General features: G+C 49.2%; 4 protein-coding genes across 4 annotated transcripts; 2 read left to right on the top strand and 2 right to left on the bottom strand.

The window, feature by feature from the left end:
- Positions 1–5,330: 5,330 nt before the first annotated feature.
- Positions 5,331–5,660, bottom strand: PtA15_13A408 (uncharacterized protein; the record flags this gene model as incomplete). The annotated part of the gene is made up of 1 exon (XM_053162603.1): positions 5,331–5,660. One exon carries the CDS (start codon positions 5,658–5,660, stop codon positions 5,331–5,333), a length of 330 nt encoding a protein of 109 aa, XP_053026563.1.
- Positions 5,661–8,948: 3,288 nt separating this feature from the next.
- PtA15_13A407 (uncharacterized protein) lies at positions 8,949–9,395 on the top strand (the record flags this gene model as incomplete). Its single annotated transcript, XM_053162602.1, has 1 exon — positions 8,949–9,395. One exon carries the CDS (start codon positions 8,949–8,951, stop codon positions 9,393–9,395), a length of 447 nt encoding a protein of 148 aa, XP_053026562.1.
- Positions 9,396–17,436: 8,041 nt separating this feature from the next.
- PtA15_13A406 (uncharacterized protein) lies at positions 17,437–18,320 on the bottom strand (the record flags this gene model as incomplete). The annotated part of the gene is made up of 4 exons (XM_053162601.1): positions 17,437–17,479; positions 17,631–17,810; positions 17,888–17,952; positions 18,045–18,320. The coding sequence occupies 4 exons, from the start codon at positions 18,318–18,320 to the stop codon at positions 17,437–17,439; spliced, it is 564 nt and encodes a 187-aa protein (XP_053026561.1).
- Positions 18,321–18,475: 155 nt separating this feature from the next.
- Positions 18,476–20,975, top strand: PtA15_13A405 (uncharacterized protein; the record flags this gene model as incomplete). The annotated part of the gene is made up of 6 exons (XM_053162600.1): positions 18,476–18,795; positions 18,954–19,085; positions 19,176–19,695; positions 19,833–20,104; positions 20,147–20,755; positions 20,855–20,975. The coding sequence occupies 6 exons, from the start codon at positions 18,476–18,478 to the stop codon at positions 20,973–20,975; spliced, it is 1,974 nt and encodes a 657-aa protein (XP_053026560.1).
- Positions 20,976–21,434: the final 459 nt, after the last annotated feature.

Here is a 21,434-nt window from a genome sequence, read left to right as displayed (position 1 = left end):
GTTTGGGTGCGGATGCTGGATTTCTGGGAGAAATTGAGCGGGTACCCAGGTATTCTAGCAGGTACCTGCTCTTGTTTGGGCAGGTGGCGGCTGCCACAACGACCAGAAGGACTGGGAAGGCCTTCCTTCCGGTTGAAGAGGTTTTGTAACCTCTTCGACTGGAAGGAATCCTTCTGGTCGAAGGGGTTACAGAACCTCTTTGACTCAACTGGAAGGAAGGCCTTCCAGTTGAAGAGGTTACAAAACCTGTTTGACTGGAAGGATTCCTTCCAGTTGAAGAGGTTACAAAACCTCTTTGGCTGGAAGGGAATCCTTCCATTCAAAGGGGTTACAGAACCTCTTTGACTGGAAGGCCTTTCCAGTCAAAGAGGTTTTGTAACCTCTTCAAAGGCCTTCCAGTCAAAGAGGTTACAAAACCTCTTCAAGCAGAAGGATTCCTTCCAGTCAAAGAGGTTTTGTAACCTCGACTGGAAAGTCCTTCCAGTCAAAGAGGTTTTGTAACCTCTTCAACTGGAAGGAATCCTTCCGGTTAATTATGAGGGGCAGGTACCCGCTCTGACTGCCCCAGGCGGTGCGGGTGTGGGTGCGGGTGTCAAACTTTTGGCAAAAAAGCTGGCGGGTACCTGGGTTCACAGGGGCCATCTTTAGTACCTGGGTGCAAAGTGCCAGCTCTATAAATTTCATTCTATAATGTGTTTATCATAAATCCCAAAAGTTTTAGTGGTACACAAAAAGATACATGTGTAAGTTTGTGTGACACATTCTTTAGTTGCTGAATTTTTTCACAAAATATTTGAAGTTCTGGGAAAAGTCCATTGGAAAAAACCTCATATTAATCAGGAGTTGTGTATGACTTCAGAAAATATCCCCAAAATCATTTGTGTACATATGGCTGAATGTTATAAACAATTTTTGAAGGGTCGACCTAAGCCCCTGGCTCCACATGAGCACTCAGGTTGGCATCACTTGGCTCAGTGATGAAAAATGTGACACACCAGCACACATGTGTAAATTTGTGTGACACATTCTTCAGCTGCTAAATTTTGTCCCAAGGGAGTTAGAATCCTGGGACAAGTCCAGGGGAGCCTCAGATTACCCAGTGTTTGTGAATGAATTCAGAAAATCTCCTCAAAAGGATTTCTGTACTGATGGATGAAAGTCAGATACAATTATTGAAGGATTCAGATAATTTGCCCCTGGGATTGCAGGGCACTCATCCTTGGCATGATATGGCTGGGTGATGGTCTACGTGTCACACAAACGTGCGCGCGTACGTTTGTGTAACACAATGTGTCATAGAAACCCGCACAGGTTACATGGTTTTGCAAAAGTTGGCCCCACAGCGCCAAAGTCAAACCGTAGTACCAGAGCAAAATCAGACCTCCCACTAGAGCTGACACTTTGCACCCGGGTACCTGCCGCAGGTGTGGTTACCTGCCTGAATTTTGACCCAGAATGGACACCCGCACCTGCTGGCTATTACCTGCGTACTTCCACGGGTACCCACCCACAGGTACCTAGTACCTGCCAATGGGCACTAGGGGCAAGCAGAGCTGTGCAGAATGGCAATTTTTGCACAGGTACCTGCCTGAATTTGGACCCAAACTGGACACCCGCACCCTCACCCGGTGGATACCTGCGCACTTCCACAGGTACTCGCCTGTGTACCCGCCAAGGGGTACTAGGGACACGCTCTACCTCCCACAGTATCACTACACTCCATCCAAAGTTTTAAACATGTGTAATAGAACCAACTTAAAAATAACTGGAAGATTTTTGGTGTGTGCTCTGAAAATAAATACAAAAACTGTTTCAGAGAAACCTACTGGGTATGGGTTTCCAAAGAGGTCAAAAATCATGATGATTGAAATATGAGGAACTTTGGTCAAGCTTGAGGATCAAGTAAACCTTATCATTAAATTGGCCTGGTTTTCAGCATAGGTATGGCATAAATTTTACACAGACATTTCACAACACATTTGGTATGATTCAAGTTCTTATAAACTTACTTTGTGGCAGAAATGAAATTGCATTCCAACCAGCATCTAACTAGGGATGGAACTTTGCACCCAGGTACCCAGACGGGTGCGGGTACCCAGACAGAATTTCAGTAAAATCAGAAACCCGGCAAGTGGCGGGTACCCGGATGCAAGTGGCCAGTACTGGGGTGCAATTGGTAAAGATGGTTGATTTGAATTGGGATACCCACTCGTGTTCGGGTATCCGCAGTAGTTTTTTCCCAATTCCTGGCATCCTCATCCGCTGGGGGATGCCTCTGTGTGTGAGCAGATACCCGCGCGGGTATCAGCGGATACCTGCCACTCAAAAGGCACTCAAAACACCCGGGGTTGGGGGCCCAAGGGCCGGAAAGCGGGATTGGACTTGCGCAGCTGTGGCTCACATAGACCCTAGGGGTGGTGCCTGTCCTGTTTGTTTGTGTGCAAACGGTGTGGAACTACTCAAAGGGGAGAATAGAGCTTGGAAGGGATATGGATAGCAACACTAGTACTAATGTAAGCTATGCAAGGGTGCTGATGAGGCTGCCTTCCTGACTAATGCTGAGGGGATGAGAGTAACACTAAGAAAAAGAAAGAAAAGGTGTGGCTGATTTCTGCTTGATCTTAGGAGCTAGTACTATCAGCTGACTACTGACTACTGAGGGTGAGAGGGTTGGAGCAGTGATGTAAGAGAGGAAAGCAATGTGGATGGTTCAATAGCAATGGGTTCAGGAGCAAAAGCACTGATATCAATGGGTGATGAGTAATTTCTACTATAATTTCTGTATCTAAAATTCTGCATAAATCTTCCCTAAGGTACAAGTGAGGGAGAAAGGACAGTTCTCATATGAAGGAGGGATGAGCACAGACAATGAGGAATTCTGACTATGGGAATAAAAACTGTACAAATGGGGAAGGGTTCTGGCTATGAGAAGAAAAGACTGTACAAATGGGGAAGGTGATGTGAACATAGTAACAACTTGTGATGATGAGCACTACTGAAAGAGGTAAGCACAGAGCCAATGATGTAATGTGTACAATAGGCATAGTACATAATAAGTAATGTATGTAAAGGGTTTAGTGTGAGAGAAAATATCTGTGAAAAGAATGTGATGTAATGATTCAATTAAGTTACTAATGAAATGTGTATTGTAACTAATGAAGACTGTAGGTTTTCTGTAAGTCTTGTATCCTCTATAACTATTGAACCACCGGAGATAAAGGGGTACTATGTTTGAGTGACTATAGGTGAAATGAGGCGTAGAATCTGAATATGAAATAATAATGAGGTATTTGTGAAGGGGTGTGGGGTAATAGGCAGTGTAATTATGAATATATTTAAAAGAAGATAGTAAAATACTACTTATGGTTTGGAATGGAGCACCACAACGGACAGGACTCCGATGTTTTTTCCAAACGGACAGGGCGCGGATGTCTTTCCTGTCTGTTTGCATGCAAACGCGGACAGGACAGCCTCAAAAAGTACTCTGTCATGTCTGTTTGCACGCAAACGGACAGGACAGCCCCAACACCTCTGTCCTGTCCGTTTGCTGCAAATGGACAGGACAAAATATTGGTGTCCTGTCTGTTTGCGTGCAGGACAAAACATTGGTAGCCTGTCTGTTTGCGCGCAAATGGACAGGACAGCCCCAACACCTCTGTCCTGTCTGTTTGCACTCAAACAGACAGGACAGGTCAGATAGGCGGGTACCCGGGTATTGAATTTTTGGCTAGCCCTGACACCCGCACACGCACCGGGTATGCCCTGGCTGGTTCCCACGCCAGCCACGGGTACCCACCAACGGATACCGAGTACCCGCGGCCATCCCTACATCTAACTGTGATCCAACCAAATCTATGCTTGAGTTCAGAGATTGCACTTGCACACAAGTGCCAAGGAAACTGCCATGGTGCCAGCTTATGAACTGACCCTACCTTTTTCAATGAATAAGGTACATCCAGTTTTTCATGTGTCACTTCTGCGCAAACACGCCGCGGACGCTGGCAACCACCAATGAAACCAATTGAGGTCAAGGGATCAGAGGAATGGCAAGTGGCGGCCATTTTGGATTTTCAAAAAAGGGGGTCGAAGCTGGAATGCTTGGTTAGCTGGCGTGGGTTTGGAACGGAAGATAACTCATGGGAACCACAGGATCACCTCAAACACTGCTCAGAACTTTTAGACAATTTCAACACAACTTTTCCAGGGGCCGCAGCCAGACACAAGAGGACAAGGAGAAAATAGGAGAGGGCTACCTGTTATGAGCCACAAGGGCTCAGTACATGTACTAGACTGTCATGTACATGTCACGGCTCTCCTCTATAGAGCTGTGCAGGAGAGGGGACAGGACCAGCTGAGGGGGCGCAAAGCGTGCAGAGGTGATCCTGTATAGAGAGGTGGATAATGAGTGGGGATGTTGATTTTTGCATCCTGTACTTTAAATTGGAAGTGCAATGTAAAACCATTTTATGTAAATTTAAACATGTCCAGCCCAACAAATAATTTTACATTGATGCGTGTAATTGAGGTACCATGTTAAAGAACCTATGTAATGTGTGTCATGTAAAAATGCACGCTTGGTCATGAAAAGAAATAAATTACGTGCGATCTCTTACAAAGTCCATCCAAAGCAAAGCTTATCAATGTAAAAGTCAAAATCAAAGGCAATTCAAATAAAATTACGTTGTAGGATTTAAAATGCACCCCCAATGTGAAATTAACATACAACACCTCAGGATGCAATTTTACATGCTAGTTTCCTAACATTGTAAAAAGGACATCACACAAACAATCCAGAAATCAATGGAAAAATACAACAAACAATGAGTAGAAGTAGAAATTGGAAGCTCAGATTACTTGGTTTCTTGCGCAACCTTGCAACAAAAAAAGGGTGACATTGAAAAATGAAAAAAAAAAATAAGGAATGAAAAACATCCTGCAAAATCTCAAGCACCCCGTGCCTTCCTGCCAGTTGCTCTCTTCACCTTTGGTTTGATTGCCATTGTTGCATCCTTTTGGCTATTCCAAAAAGCAACAACCTTGCTTGCTGTTGATGCTGGCTCCTTGTTGGCTGTGGAGGGCAGCTCCCCCGGGTCCTGGCTTTTAATAGACTCCTTAGTTGTTTGGAGCCGCTTGTTCCTGGTGGCAGGAGTTGTTGCGGGGAGTGGCACCGCAAATATAGTGTCCGGTTGAGAAGCCACAGTTGCACCAATGTTGTCTAAAAAGGCCAGGCATCAAAAAACACCAAAAGCAGTAATTTTCAGTTGGCTTGGTTTTCAACGGTGAGAAGGGGGTTTGAATTCACCTGTCTTGCCTTCTTGGGATGGTTCCCATCAATGTTCTTTCCAGTAGGCCTCGGATTGGCCCCGGATCCGCTCCTCATTTGCACTGGACAGAGGTTCTGGCTTGAAAGTGAGTGAAGTTGCAACATTTGGCACCTTCTTGGGGCGACCACGTTTTGCTGGAACCACCAGAGGCTGAGGAGGAGCAGATGCCAGCAAAAATTTAATGGGGAAGAAATGCTTTGCAGGCGCGATGTCTGGGATTGAAGCTGGGCCAGGAGTCAAGGACGTTTCCGTCTTACCGGGACGGCCACGCTTTGCTGGTGAAATCTTAACCTCCGGCGGAGCCGGGGAGGGAGCGGAGGTTACTCCATCAGCCATGCTTGCTGGACGTCAAATCTGAATCTTCAGGGATTACACAGGATTCTGAACATCGTCAGCAGAATTGGCCATCACCAATTCAGCTGAAATTCCAGGAGGATGAGGGTTAGTCGGTGTGAAAAGAAATGATATTAGATCTGAGGGCTTACCTTGAATTGTCCCTGCTCTGTTGGCTGGTGTGATTGATTTGCATGGAACTGGCACAAGAGGAATATTGCCCAACACCGCAATTTCTGAAAGTGCGGCTGGCGTATCACCATTGTAAGAAACATGGAAAATGGTTTTCATTTGCGTAAAAGTTATTCAAGCTGGAAATCAGGGGTTGTCCTTCAAGATTTGTGAAATAATCTTGTCAACAAAGGCAGACTCCTTGGGTGTCCAACATCAAGAGTAAAGGAGCCAGCTTGTGTTATAGCTGGGTTTTGGGAGAGGAGGATCTGGGTCTTTTGGGTTTGAGATCTTGTAGGTAGATTGAAAGATGAAGAAGAATTGGGTTCTCACCAGTTGGCCCAAGTTACATACTCAGTTCCAACAACCCAAAACAGCCTCACACAACAACATGACACTGCACATTTCTGACTTGCGCTCACTCAACCAGTCCGGTCTAATCTAATCAGCATCACACCACCCAGTTGCTCGGGGCAGAAGAGGGACTGCTTAAGTTTGGATATGAGTGCCCTTTGTCCTGTCCTGCCCCCCGCGGGTGCGCCTGCCTTATAGCAACCAGGTCGTGTTTGAGTTGCTCCCCCTCCTCTCACCGTTGTTGCCCATGGGGCCATGGGAGTGCACCCAATTGCCAGCGAGGCCCCCTACATTTTAGCAACCTGGGGATGGTGATTGACATCTGGCAGACATTTTTTTTCCACTGAGCGGATGCATTCTGCAGAAACACCCAGAAACAAGCAATTAATATTGTATCTGGCGGACGCTTCCTGCAGCACAAGAGCAGGACATCAGAACAGACATCCTCAGGCACATCCATTTGAACTTAATGCAGTCCCTTCAAGGACGTGCGCGACCTCCGCAGGAGGGACTTGCCTGCAAGCAGTGAATGTTGGCACAGGAGGAACTTGATTTTTTGCCAAATTCCCAAAATTTTCAGTAATCTGCCAGTCCCTCCCTCAACTTAGCAAATTCTTTCCTTTTTTTGAGACCAAATGAAAGATTTCCATGTTGCGGAGAGGACCACATTTTCAAAAAATTTATTATCCAATATTGTCAACCTGTAATCAGAGCAGTAAATCATCCAACTCCCTTCTTAGGGGGAGGTTTGAGTAAATCTATAAAGTGCCCTTGGATAGCCTTGAATCCTTTTTTTACCTTCAAGGTTATACAGATTGGTGACACATCATGTTCAGTTTTCTTAGCTAATCTTGCTTTGTATGTTAACCTAATTCAACTGTCAGTGAGTGTGTGAGTTTATGGTCTCTTGGGTTTCCAGTGCATTCCTCAATCATTTTTGCCTTTGGAGCACCCGGACAAGTAAGAATGTAGGGCTGAAGGAATGGGGAAAGGATAGGAATGAAGCCATGCTTCTTAGGTATCATATGATCCAACACACCATGCAGGAAAACTTTGAGGTGGGGGTTTAAAACTGATGCAAAAATAAAGACCTGGCACTCCTGCGGAGGGCCCTTTGGGCCCTCAGAGCAACAGTGAAATGGTGTGGTACATGTATTGGTATTTATGTGCGTTTACTGGGAGCGCAGTGGGAGGTGGGCTGAGTACAAGGTAGGGTGGCGGTGGAGCACCTGCTTGGCGCGTGCACAAAGGCACCCGCACCGCGCAGCCGAGGCGCGCCAGGATAGACCAAACCTAGTTGGTCAAGGAGCAACCGGTACCGGCTAGGACCTAGCACCCGGAACCGGCAACAGAGCACGACACGCCGAGCACAACAGCGCCGAAACTTTCCAGAAATATTTGCCCCACCCACCCACCCAGTTGGGGATCCCACCCGCCCGGGCTCAGACTCCCACATCTTAGTGCTCACAGAGGAGGAGAGGCCACACTCCACAGGGAGCAGTGACCACTCCCCCAGCTCATCTGTCCGTTGTGCCATGCCCTCCGTCACGGTCAGGAGAGGCGCGACAAGCCCCAGGAGAGATGAGAGGAGGACCTTTCCCACACTCAGGGGGCTTGGGCAACAAAGGGCTGCAAAGAGAAACTCACACAGGCTGAGTACCATTCCGGTACTCAGCCCAACCCTACGCGGAACGGTAGCAGTAGGATTGGATAGTCGGTGGCAACCTCCTTTGTTGCGCCCACAACAAACATTTTTTTCAAAACAATCTCAAAACTTGTGTTTAAAATTGGGCCCTGACACTCTTCAAACAACAAACGTATTTATTACTCTTATGCAACACTCAAGGGAAGCGCGTGCAATGTTGATTGTATATGTATGGATAAACGGGATCTTATAAGGAAACAGATAGCAGACCCCCTGGACTAGACCATTAGCATCGAAATGTACAGCCATTCTTGAAAAGCTTGCGGTTGGGTAGGTCCAAATTTTGGACTGCTATTTTCAGCCTCAAAGCCTGTATAGCCCCTGTATGACAGGCTGCATACAGTAATGTGATTGTAAGAAAATCACTACTTTCTTTGTTTTTAACTTTGGGGCCTCAAAGGTTGGACCATCGGAATCCTGAATTTTACACTGATCGGACCCTTCGCCGCATCCCCCTCCCCTGCCCTGTGGTCAGCGCGGCACCCTCATCGAGCCAAACAGCCGCCCGAAGGGATTTTGACTGCCTGTACAGTGAAGCTGTACAGGCCTGTGGCTGAAATAAAAAAAAATCTTTTTTCGGCCTCGAGCCCGCAAGCTTTTTGAGAATGGCTGTACTAAAGTCTAGAGCAGAAACACTTCGCTGGTGACGTTAAGGGAATAGTATAATACTGATACACAGCATATTTATCCAGGTTACAAGCTATTGCGACTTATCAGGACGGATTACCCAGTCCCATGTTCCTCTCAACCCTCATTCTGAAGGAGACAATAAATAGAAATTTTTCCTTGGCCAAGTTCCTATGTAGGAAACATTTCGATTCTCGAGAATGACTGGCTGTCCGTCCCAGCATAAAACACCAATACCTCCTGGCCTTGGAGAGGAACAACATCCCCACCTAGCCATCATCACTCGTCTGTCACCACCCGGTCCGCGTCCATTCTTTCAAAAAAAAAAAAAGAAGCCACAGTTCTACCCAGAAAAATTAAAAAGTGTGTGATGACATTTCTTTATCCGCATTCCAATTCAACCCTCTGATAAGTTTTACGGCTTCAATTATCAGATGAGAGCCAGTACTGGACTTACCTACCTCCTCGTCCTCTTCGCGGCTACTGGCATCTGCTTATCTGCTCTTCTTCCCACTGATGGGCCGGTACTCCGCCACTTGCACTATCCCCCCAGTTTAGATAATTCCTACCGAAGCCACAGACTGAGCACCGGAACCGTTTCAACCCATGTTTCAATCGTACCCACGGGGCCACCAGGTCCACACGCACAATTGTACAGCATTCAGGCTGATAACCCGACACCTTCCCGAGCAAGAATCAAGTTGTTACTAGGGGACAGAAAAGAAGCCGATGATGACCCCCTTTACTTGGATGCGGAGACCGACCTAACTGTACTCGCCACAGTGCATGGCTGGCCTCCATATGTTGAGGTGTTGTACACCCTTGTCGACTTGCCACATGACGAGAACGAGGCCGACATAGCTGAAGCCCCGACTGCCTAGTGAGAAACTTCAAGTAAGTTCCAGGTCTGTTTGATATCACATATGCCTCTGGACAACCAAATGTGTAAATAGTCTGGGCTCATGATTTTGTTTTGAATCCCTACCAGAGATAGGATTCAATCGATTTTTTATTATACACATACATTTTCAGATCAGAAAGAACCTCTCTTATCCTGCCCACCGTGCACCTGGTGCATCGTCGCTCACGCAAGACATTACATAGATGATATTTCACTTGTTTAGCTAGCTTCCAATTCGTATAGACAGCTCCAATCAACGCTTGACTTTTTTCGATTGTGATCTGAGACCCCTGCTGCTGAATATTGCAACAGCGGAATCGAGTGTTACTATGGGAATCCAATACAATGGGCACGATGTGGAAAATGGTCCCATCCGTGGCCCAGAGAGAAACAAGAGAGAATGTTGGTTGGAAGTATCAAAAGAAAATGAAGGTTGAGACTGGTGACGTGATTTGCGCATGAAAAATGGAGGCAAGATCATTCAATTTTGGGTGTGACACTGCAATTGCCCGGGATTTTTGGTTTAGATCCTGCGGTCCTACCCACCTCGACTATTTAGTGCTGCGGATGGCAAGGATGACCAAGACTCAGTTCTGTCCGCAACCACGTCGAATTTTTTAAAATCTACCCCCCTCACACCCCCAAATCCCAAATACACTCCTCACCCCTGACAGAACTTCCTCTCCCCATGCCCACTGGCGACCCCCCTCGACCCCCCTCCCGGTATCCGCTCTGAATCGGTTCAGGTCCTCTCGGACTCGATTCACAACTCCCGAGACGCGTATGTCGCCAACGACGCGTCGCCGGACATTGTCATGACCTCTGCCTTCCAACCGCGACGACTCCTCGATGCCCGTCTGCCAGCGCCCCCTGCGACTCCAGCGACCGAGGCCACGCCGGCTTCATTCCTCCGATCCCTCCTGGCCCGCCCGGAAAACCAAACCCATGATGGGAAAGTGGTTATAGACACGACGCTAATGTCCTTACTACTTTAACTTCTAGAAAGCGAAGCCGAGCAGAAGCGCATTATCCTACGCACAATGGACGAAATGCGCCAAACCATGCAGGAGATGAAACTCGCGATGGCGGACCTTCGCGAGCTACCGGGACGCGTCACAACCATCGAGGCAGGGCAATTGCCGCGAAAACAACCCGCACCGGTCAAATGCTACGCGTCGACTGCAGCCAAGCCGAAAGCCCCGCCCCCCCCTCCAACCAAGACTGAGATGACAGCGGCTCGACCGGGCCTGACAATCATTCACGCCCGAGCGGGTACCACACCACTGAAGGAAGCCGATGCCAAAATTGTTGTCCGGAAAGCGAACGAGGTCCTTGACAAGATGAATGCCACCGTCCAGGGCAAGAAGGTTACGGTTAAGGCAGTCCGGTTCCTGCCATCTGGTGACGTATCCTTTTACTTGAAGAACCGCCAGCACAAAGAATGGCTGATGCGCAATAAACATGAGTGGAGCAAGCAGGTTCACCCCGACCTGGAGGCGTTGCCAAGCACATATTCTGTCCTGGCCCACGGAATTCCTCGGACATTTAACGTCGACGCGGCAGCGAGCAAGATTGCCATTGCTGCGGACAACAACAACTTTGGATCAGAGAAAATCTTCAGGATCCGATGGCTGGGAGGCTCCAGGGACCCGACGGACCCTTGGCAGGCCGGTACTATCGTTATATCTTTCACTGATTCTGCAACCGCTGACCTATTAGTCAAGCAGAGAGGTTTATTTTTGAGTGGGTGCTTTCATAGGGCCGAACAATTCAAGAAATTGCCGCCGCAATGCTTCAAATGCCTGCAAATGGGTCACTTTGGCAAATGGTGCCGGGCGGACCCAAAGTGCGGTAAATGCGGTGCAAAACACAAGACTCGGGACTGCCAGGAGGCCGCAAACTCGGGCGGAAAGCTGTGTGTGATCTGCAAGGACGCTGGCAAGGGGAAGGGAGTTTGGGAAACCCACACGCCTTTTGATAAGGCGTGTGAGGTGAAACGGGCATGGCTACTTTCTAAGAATCACCTTTGCAATGAATAATATAGGCCCTGTACTAACCCCTGTTGTTCCTAGTTCCTCAGTTGTAGATACTCCTCTTTTTGTTCCTAGCAATAAAGACTTTGTGCCCTCTTCTATTGTGCAGTTGAACTGCCATAATAGCCGAGCAACAACTCTTAGTATTCTCAACACTGAGCCGAGCTCAGTGATTTCTCTTATCATCCAAGAACCCTGGGTTAATCCGCTGACTTGTTTTCCTCCCGACCACGAGGCTTGGTGGACCTTTTGTAGCCCGGAACATCAACCAACAGACCTCAAGAATAAGCACCGGACGGTGACTTACGTTTGGAAGTCAATTGCCTCTCAGGACATTAAGGTCCTGGGAGGCAGCGGTAAGTTTTTCATTGCCTTAGAGTTGACCTTGATGACAGGGACCCGGATACGGGTCCTGAACGCTTATAACCCACCAGGCACTACCGAGGGAGTCAACCGGATCAGGAGCTGGCTGGAGGCCGCCAACGACCGGCACGTGGCATTGGTCATTGGAATGGACTCGAACCTCCACCACCGGGCTACACGCACGTCCATAAAGAGGCTAAGTCTCTAGTTCAGATGTGCGGCAGACATGGGTTCAGACTGACTTCTGAAAAGGATGCCCCCACATTTATTTCCAGTCGGGGATCAAGGACCACCATTGACCTCACGTGGGCAAATTTCCGCGCCTCCCAGTTGATCCTCCGGACGTTGGCCTCCTCGGACAACCACGGATCAGATCACCAGAAGCTCATCACGGAGCTACGGGACTCCCCACCGGCACCGGTTTATCGGGTGACGGCCCCTAGGCCGGCGGAGCTGGACCACGAGAGATTACGGGAGACAGCACGGAACACGCTCAACCGGCTAAGTGCTCTTTCTCCACAACTAAGCATTGACGAGACAGAGGAAAGGCTGACATCAGGGCTACTCGACGCCTGGCAGGCTCAGGGAAAACGAACGCGAGTCGACCACGCCAAAATCAAGAAGTGGTGGGATAAGGAAATCCTCGGCCCCTTAGTTAAAATACGAAATAAGTGCCGGCGCCTCCTAGTCATGGCCCCCACGCAGGTCAATACTGACCGTTTCAACTATTGGAACGACAGGTTCTGCAGAGAGGTTAACTGGCTCAAACAACAGCACTGGCAAGATTTTTTAGCCTCGACCAATGCGACAACGGTTTTTCAGGCCCTGCATTTCACCAAGCCGAGGAGCAGGGGAGGCGTTCTCCCGCTGCGCGACCCTAGTGGCAACATCACCTCGAACAAGGAGGAGCAGGCGGCGCTCCTCTTTGCCGGCACTTCGGTGGTCGAGAGCATGTGTGATCTGTCAGACGTTCCCCCGGCGGAGCCCTCCTCTTTTGTGGTGTACCCCCCCGTCACGGGCAAGGAGGTGGCAGGGGTACTTAGTAGACTGGCAAAAAAAAGGCCGCAGGCCCGGATCGCATCCTGAATGAAGTCCTCACAATTTTGGCACCCGAGATAGCTGACCCCCTTGCTTCCCTCTTTAACAGGTGCATCAGGGAGGATTGCTTCCCCACTGGGTGGCGCACCGCCACTACTGTCATCATCCGGAAATTTGGAAAACCTGACTACACTGTCCCAGGGGCGTATCGGCCAATCGCCCTGCTCAGTACTGTCAGTAAGGTGTTTGAGACCGTCCTTGCTGACCGTCTCACTTTTTGGGCAGAATCCAATACCATTATTCCCGATGGGCACTCCGGAGGCCGTCGAGGAAAGGGGTTTGACGATGCGCTGATGGAGCTTACAATGTGGGTGAAGAGGAAGTGGAGGGAAGGGAAAACGGTCTTGGCCCTCTTCCTCGACGTGAAGTTGGCCTACCCGTTGGTCGACCCCCTACGCCTCGTGCACTCTCTTCGGCGGAAAGGATGTCCGAGGTACCTTTGGAAGATCATCGCACACTTCTTGGAGGGTCGCCGCACAAAGCTGCGATTGGCGGACTTTGAATCAGCTGAGTTTAAGATTGATAAGGGACTCCCGCAGGGTTCTCCCTTATCGGTCATCCTATACATACTTTACAACTCCGATTTGCTGATCAAAGATTTTGGTTTTGACAGGGACAAAGTCTCTCTAGGCTTCATTGATGATGTGGTCCATCTCGCGGCGGGGAAAACTGCCGAGGTGGCCAAGACGGGTCTCACAAAGCTAGCGGAGGCGTCACTTCGGTGGGGCAGAAGTCATGGGGCTATCTTTGACAGCCGGAAAGCGCAATACGTGGCTTTTACCCACGCTAGATCAGCTAAGTTGCCTTTTGTTTTTGATGGTCAAGTCTTGGAGCCCCAACAGGACGTCAAATGGCTAGGCCTCTGGCTAGATGAGAAGCTGACTTTTGGTAGACAGCTCGCACAGGTGAAAAAGAAAGCTGACAACACAATGGGGCAACTTCTGAAAATAGGCAGTTCGTCCTGGGGGGTGAGAGAACAGGAGCGAGGGCTTCTGATCTCGGCTGTGCTTGTCCCCAGGGCTCTCTACGGGGTACAAGTCTGGTTCACCTCCAGCAACAAGAAGAAGGTGACGGCACTGCTCGGACTGATTGAGCGCTGTAAGACTCAAAAGCGGTTGTGAAACCCTTTTGCTGAATGGAGAAGGGGATGATGGAGGTGCAAACTCTGCCCTTCTATACTATCAGATAACAAGACCCACCAAGCTAAGCTTGGCAAGTTTTAATCAAGTGATAGGTCTGGTCTAGTTCCAGATGAAGTTGTTCGATGACAGGTATGTGAGAGTTGAGAGGATTTATGACGATGGAAAGGGTGAAAGTTGACTTGATGTTTCCGGTGGGGGTTGAACACAGGTCCTTGAGAGGGTGATATAAGAAGTTGAGAAGAGTGTCTGGACTGAGAAGGGTATATGTCTTAGTCGGGAGTTGAACCAGGAACCGGGTAACTCGTGACAGGTGCGTGATATGCAACCAGTGATATGAGAGTATGAGAATATGAGAGTGAGCTCAGTGGTTATTGCAGATAAGAGGGATGATATGGTATGTTATAAAAGTGTAAGGGTGATGATAATGGCTAATGGGTGATATCTGTATAACTGGTGGGTACTGAACTGAGGGAAAAACAACTGGGGGAGAGAGCTCCTTATATAGACAAATGTGAGGGATTTTAGCTACAAGGGGGACCCTGGATGAGGGATTTTAGCTGGTGGGCTGCATACAAGTGGTGTCAGAAGATACTAAATACAGGAAAAAAGTGGGGTGAGAAATGAAAGATGAGGTCATACTATGCAAGGACCGCATAAACAAAGCGGGGAAATGTCAAATACAGGGGTACTTCATGCAAGGGGTGCATGAGTGGTGTCAGACTAATGCATGGAGTGCAGAAATGGGGTCAGAAGACTGCATGCAGCTGCAAGGGGTGCATAAATGAGGCGGGGACATGTCAAATACAGAAGAAATGGGGTTGGTCCCCTGCATATGCAGTGGAGATAAGTAGGATAGAAAAGAGTATGTGTTTGGCTGGGGCTGAGTATGTGTATACCTGGGAAAGGTGACTTGAGGGGTGTGACAGGTTGATGACTGGGGCTGGCCGTGTCCATGAGGGTCCAAAAGGGTGTAACTTCCAATCCAGCGGGGTTCCAGTGATGCTTCCAGTGGTGACTAGGGGTAAAATTGGCCGTGGAATCTATTTATGAGGTTTTTTTTGGTGGTATCTTGAGGACTAGGGTGAGTAAATATATGTATGAGAAAAAACTTTTGATTTTTCACTTTTCCATCTACCACAGCGCTTGGCGGCCCGATTTGCTTTGGGGGCTTTGAAATCCACGCCAATCAAATATCTCGATAAGTACCGGCCTTTTAGGAGCATTGTGCAAACGGCCACGAATAGGATAAACAACTTCTTCCTCTCAAAGCTAACCAGATGTGCGCACAGGCCTTCGGCTATTGAGCAACAGATCAGAACGGAACTGGCGTGGCAGGCTAGGGCTTTCCCCAGTCCGGTGCATGCGGCCATCACGCGTGATGCTTTGGCGCCCTTGGCGACGAAGAGTCTTGAGGAAATCAATTTCTTCCTTGAAACCCATCCCCCTTGGAGACTGGGAAGGAATTTGGAACTAGTGATTGACAGGGTCAACAAGCAAGAGGCTAAAAGAATGGTTTCCTCTCTGCTCAACTCACTGGACCCGGAATCTGATTTGGTTATTTTTGCAGATGGATCAGCCCACCCGGAGGAAGGGTTGGGGGCGGCGGCGGTGACAGGAGATGGACTGTTGTACAAGCTCGCTTTCTTGGGTCCACAGGGCACGGCTTCCAACTTCGAGTGCGAGTTGGTCTAACTTAGCTAATTCCCTCCTCGGGGGAGCGAAGCGACCTCCGAAGGAGGGACTTACACCCTATGTGGACCCTGCGGCCTGAGAGAATTATGACTTTTAGTGGGGACTTTTTTAGAATCACTCTCCCTCATGAGCCTCTGCACCATTTTTGAAATTGTTTACATTTCTGGGATGGCCCAAGCTGTCCCTATCTTTCTACTATTTTTTCCCATCCTCAACGCCTCTTGTTGAGCTGTAATCAGAGTTGTAACATCATGGATTCCAGATTCTGTACAGTGCAACATGTGTGATACGGGATGTAGCCAACTAGATGAAGTTGCAAAAAAAGACATTTGGATGTCATTACATATCCCTAAAAATAGGACAATAGGTGGAAAGATTTTCCTTGATGTTCTGCATCTTTTGTTCCCCTACAACTCAATCACATAATGTGATGTGAAGAAGCTACACAGGATTGAAAAAGGCCAAGTTCCTGATTCTCTCAGGCTGCGGTGTCCACTTAGTGTAGAAGTCCCTCCTTCGGAGGGTCCCTGCGGGACGGCGTCCCCCCCCCACAAAGAGAGGGACTTAGTTAAGTTAGGAGTTGGTGGGCATCAGGCTTGGACTGGAGTTGGGCCGCTCGACACGACTCCCGATCTCAGGCGCTAGGATTATCATATTAACGGACAGTCAAGCCGCGATAGAAAGGCTAAAGTATCCTAGGGCCCCCAAACCGGGCCAATACATTGCCTCCCAGATTCAGGAGATAGCTGACACCATCCCTTCTTCGACGCAGGTGGTGATCCGGTGGTGCCCGGGTCACGTAGGGATTGAAGGAAACGAGGTGGCAGACAGAAAGGCGGCGGTGGCCCGAAACCCCGTCTTTCTCGACAAATCCATCAAGGGCAGCGTGACAGCGGAGAGATCTTCGCTGATCCGAAAAGAGAAGATATGGCGGGGGTCGCCACGCATGGCCTTCGCCGTTGAGGCTGCTTTGCACCAGTTACAATCAGGTCACGTCCCACCAAACGCTTTCCAGTCCAAATGCAAGAAGGCTCCATACCCGATATGCTCGACGTGTGGGGTTGTAGAATCAGTTGATCATTATCTTGTTTCTTGTTCTAGGTTCTGCGAGGCAAGGGCCACAGCAAGAAGGATTCTCTACACGGAGCGGATCAAGGAACTTTCGGCCAGAACCCTCCTTCACGACGCAAGAGCAGTTGAGGCTACAGAAGCTTTCCTCCGAACCTCGGCCAGACTACCCCAGTTCCGCAGGGTGGAGGACGCCGAGGGAACCCATCAATGATCTCCGCAAGACTACAACCTCACCGAACCTCTGGATCTCTTCCTCCCCCTTTTTCTCCCATTTTCCTTTTCTAATCTCTCAATAACAAACATTAAAATAATAATAATAGCAAAACACCCCACAGAAACTTAGATGTTTTTCCCCTTTCTATTTACATATATACTGTTGTAACTCCCCGACAGTTTCTTGTCAACCAGATGAATATGCATAGTGCGCAATGTTAAACCAAATCTGCACTTAGAAAAAAAAAAAGAAAAAAAAAAAGACCAAGACTCTTTTTGTGCACAACCATGATCAGCTCTGTGGTGTTTTCTTACACCCGATCGACCTCCCAAACCACCCACCGCTAGTATATATCAAAGTAATTTACATGCCTTATATAACCCGCAAATACGATGTTCCAATCGGTATTCACAAGGCTTTCTGAGGGCGGTCTGAGTTCTCGATCAACTCACTGTTTGATTGGGATCAGGGGAAAAAAGGGGGCGGCAGTGTTAATGACAGTGTGAGCATGTTGTCGAGAAATTCAGTCTGTTGGCGATACCGGGATAATTTCGATCCAATGTCCCTTTTACAAGAATGATCAAGACCAGCCAGTGACTTACCCACAAGCGATGTACTTCGACTTAAAAAGATCTTCCCATCCTTTCAAGTTTTCCCGTTCTTCGTCAGTGAGATCATCCAGCTTATCGAGCGTTGAGTCGATCGGAGTAAGAATGCTGTCATCGAAAGATTGTTTAGCGAGTCCACGGGAAGCATCCCTCCCAGCGAAATTGCCGTAAGGCCTTGAGAAATGTTTCCAGGAAAATCTCAGCCATCTGGATGATTGTCGGATGATGCTTGAGCAAATGTGGTCACGAACCCATCTGGGCCGTAAAAGTTTCGTCCAGATGATACATCGTAAACCACTCGATTTACCGCGAACAACTATATTTCGTTCCGAAGACCACAATTGCTTTTCTCAGCGAAATTTTGAACGGATCACCAACTGGGAAGATGTCTACCACTAAAAAACTTACAATCTTGCTTCCATTATTTCCGTCGAAATGTTTTAGTTCCAAGGGGGTATATGTCCTCCATACTCGAGTTTCGGGAAACTTCGTAGGTCTTTTATGGTATTCGGCTGTATGCTCGGGCAGAGTTGCTTTAAGGTTGGTTTGGTCATTTTCGTCGACGTTCAACTCGTTGAATCGGAATGAAGGTAGCAATGTGTACAGCCGATAGGCTAGCACTATCGATAAGAGAATATTGACCGGGTTGGAGAACTGCTGAAGGTTGATGATCGACTCCAACATGGTGGCTTCGTTCAAGTTGGGTCAGGATTCACGGAGATCTTGCCACATAATATGCCGAGCTGCTTAGGTAAGCATCACCAGAATACTGATGGCTCAACTTTTTTTAAAAAATATCCATCAGACTCAACCACTACCACTACAACCCCAGAAGACTCATGGCCAGCTTCCCAGAACCACCGCCAGGCTACAAAGCACACCAGGAAGCCTCCACACAGATCCTCATCAAGCTGGAAAACGAGCAGCAACCCTCAGAAGCATTCATCAACCCCGTCCAGGAATACAACCGAGACCTCTCAATCGCAGCCATCAAGGCCTGGAGCTCGAACGGAAATGGACAGCCTCACGAACCAATCATCAGCGGAAAAAGAACCACAAACGCCCCGCCGGCCTGCCTGACCCCCATCCTCACAACGCCAAAAAACTCAAACAAGAAGCAGACTAGCAGCATGATCCGACCACTATGGCAGAAGAGCCTGTCACCAAGGAGTCGGCTGAGCAGGCTGCACTGCCTCGCGATGATCTCAAGTCTACCAAGGAACCGCCAGCCTTCCAGCCCCAAAAATTCACCGCACTCGAAGCCTTATCAGCCACTGGCCTGCGCGCGATCAGATACGCCCAGAAGATCTGAATTAGATCGATCATTGCGAACGATTTGTCCCCCTCGGCCGTCGCCTTGATCAAAGCTAACATCACCCACAACGGGCTTGATCCCGGGGACCCAGCGACCCAGGAGGCCAAGGTGCGGGTGACCCAGGGCGACGCGTGGTCAATCGCAGTAGCAGCAGCCCTCTCCCTATCTCTTCCGCCGCTTCTTGACTAACTTGAATCCCCGTGGGAGAGGTTCGTGTTTTTTAGTGACTTGATGTATTCCCATCGGCCCCCCGATCGCCAATTCGACGTCGTAGATCTCGTCCCCTATGGCACTGCAGCCCCGTTCATCGATGCTGCAGTACAATGTGTCCGAAACGGCGGTGAGAATGAGATCTTTCAAGAGAATCTCGCGCTGACTATTGATGATGTTGTATTTTGCCCAGGCCTCTTGCGTGTCACTCGTACAGATCTGGCGGTCCTAGCCGGAAGCGCCTATCCCGAAAAATGGTCAGTTCATCAACAACCGCTATTTCAAAGCGGAAGCTCATGGTCTGGCATTTTATTTTGGGTGCCACGTGTGAAGCTTCTCGAACTGTGGAGGAAGTTCGATGCGCGCGGAATATTCACACGAGTATGCGCTCCGGCAAGTGATTCACAGCTTGGCCAGTTCGGCGGCGAGGTACGGCAAACAGATCACGCCCTGACTATCATTGTCGATCGATTTCTATGTGCGCATCTTTGTCCGGGTCTCCAATCCTCCCGCAGAGGTCAAGAAATGTATCACGTGAGTACTCACATGGTGCCAAGAAAAAGAAAATCTGGTGCCGTGATTTGTTTTGAGTTGGGTGAGGGGCGGGTGGTGGGTGCAGGAATACGGCGGTAGTGTACGTCTGTTCGGGTTGTGCGGGCTTCCATTTTCAGGCCCTAGGCAGGACGAATACCAAGCCAACAAAGGCGGGTCGTGGGACCAATGCCTCGTGCCAGAACGCGTGTGGGCCGCCAATGCCGGGCGCAACGTGCGAGGAGTGTGGCGGCAAGCTTCACGTTGCGGGGCTGCTGTGGAGCGGACCCTTGCACGACCCGGGGTTCTGTGACAAGATCCTGGAGGTGGTCGAGGCTGACCGGGAGCCGTTGAAGACGGCGGAGCGGATCCGCGGGATGGTCGGGCTGGCCAATTGCCCTTTTGGGAAAGTGTGTGTGTACCGTGTGGAGACTTATCTGTTGGTGTGATGCAGGAGCTCCAGAGGCCCCGTTTTTTTTTTCACCCCGGCCAAGCTCTGGGGGCTCTTCAAGTGCACATCGCCCTCCCTCTTGACCGTCGGCTGGGCTATCCTGAACGCCGGCTTCACCCTCTCTAGGTCGTATTGTCAGCCCGGATCGATCAAGACTGACGCCCCCAGGGCCTTCATCCACGACCTCATGAAGACCTGGATCGATGCTCAGACGGCGCCCAACCCCAAGCCTGTAGAGCCAGCCCCCGTCTTGCAGGCCGGTCTGGACCCGGATCCGGCCGGGGTGGTTGGTGGTCCGAAGTCTGCGGATGGCGGTGATGCTCGAAACAAGTATGAGGAAGTAAAAGATGGAGGAGCAAAAGATGCTCACGTAAACGATGACGAGGTGAAAGATGGAGACGTAAGAAATGGTGAGGTGAAGGGTGGTGCATTCAAAGATGGAGAAGTGAATAATAATGGCCAAGTGAAAGATGGCGAAGTAGAAGAAGAAGAGAAAAGCGCAGTTCGAGGAACGGGGGAGCCGATAAGACAGATATCAGAGGCATGTCGCGCTCATGGCGCCAAGAACTCGACGAACCCGCGTCTGGCCGGCTTACTTTCCAGACCATGCAGGTCAGTGTTCCTTTTCCCACTCTGTAGTAAAGCTGCTAAACCTTTCAGATATCTTACTCTGGAATGTCGGGCATTGCATGATGATGATGTAACGGACAGGTATCAAGTCGACCTTTCGTACATCAAACAGGTCGAGAAACAGCTCTTGACTGGCCTCGAAATCGTCCGCTACCAGGCTAACCCTGCGCCCAATTGGAAAGCGCGCGCGCTTAAGAAGTAGTCAACCTGCACTCTTTTGTCCGGAGCTCTCTCCTATTACTCTCCTTGTTTTTTTTCCCGGTGCAATATTAATGGTTTAACATTAAGCGGACCGATGCCCCCACCAAAATTTTTTTTTGGCAGCATTCCTCCCCTCCCCTGAGCTGTCAACAAAATACAGGTACCAATTGACCTGGATTGCTTGGCTCTTTAAGCAATTGGCGCCGAGCAAGAGCCAAGCAATGACCTGCAATCATCCAACTGTGTCTGCTTTTATACTCTCCCCCATACCTCAATTGTGCCGGACCCAAGTAATTAATTTCCTTTTCCCCTCCCACCTTTGCATACATCCACCTTCCCCTTTTTCTCTTTTCCCCGTTCCACATGCAAGTGACCCCCCCCCCCAAAAAAAAATGGGAAACTGAGCCCCTTTTCAAAACTCATAATTATATTGTGCGCTGGGATTGGATTCTTCTCCGAT

This window comes from Puccinia triticina, chromosome 13A (genome assembly GCF_026914185.1).
Source record: "Puccinia triticina chromosome 13A, complete sequence".
NCBI classification, from domain to species: Eukaryota; Fungi; Basidiomycota; class Pucciniomycetes; order Pucciniales; family Pucciniaceae; genus Puccinia; species Puccinia triticina.
This window is presented reverse-complemented; position numbering and strand designations above follow the sequence as displayed.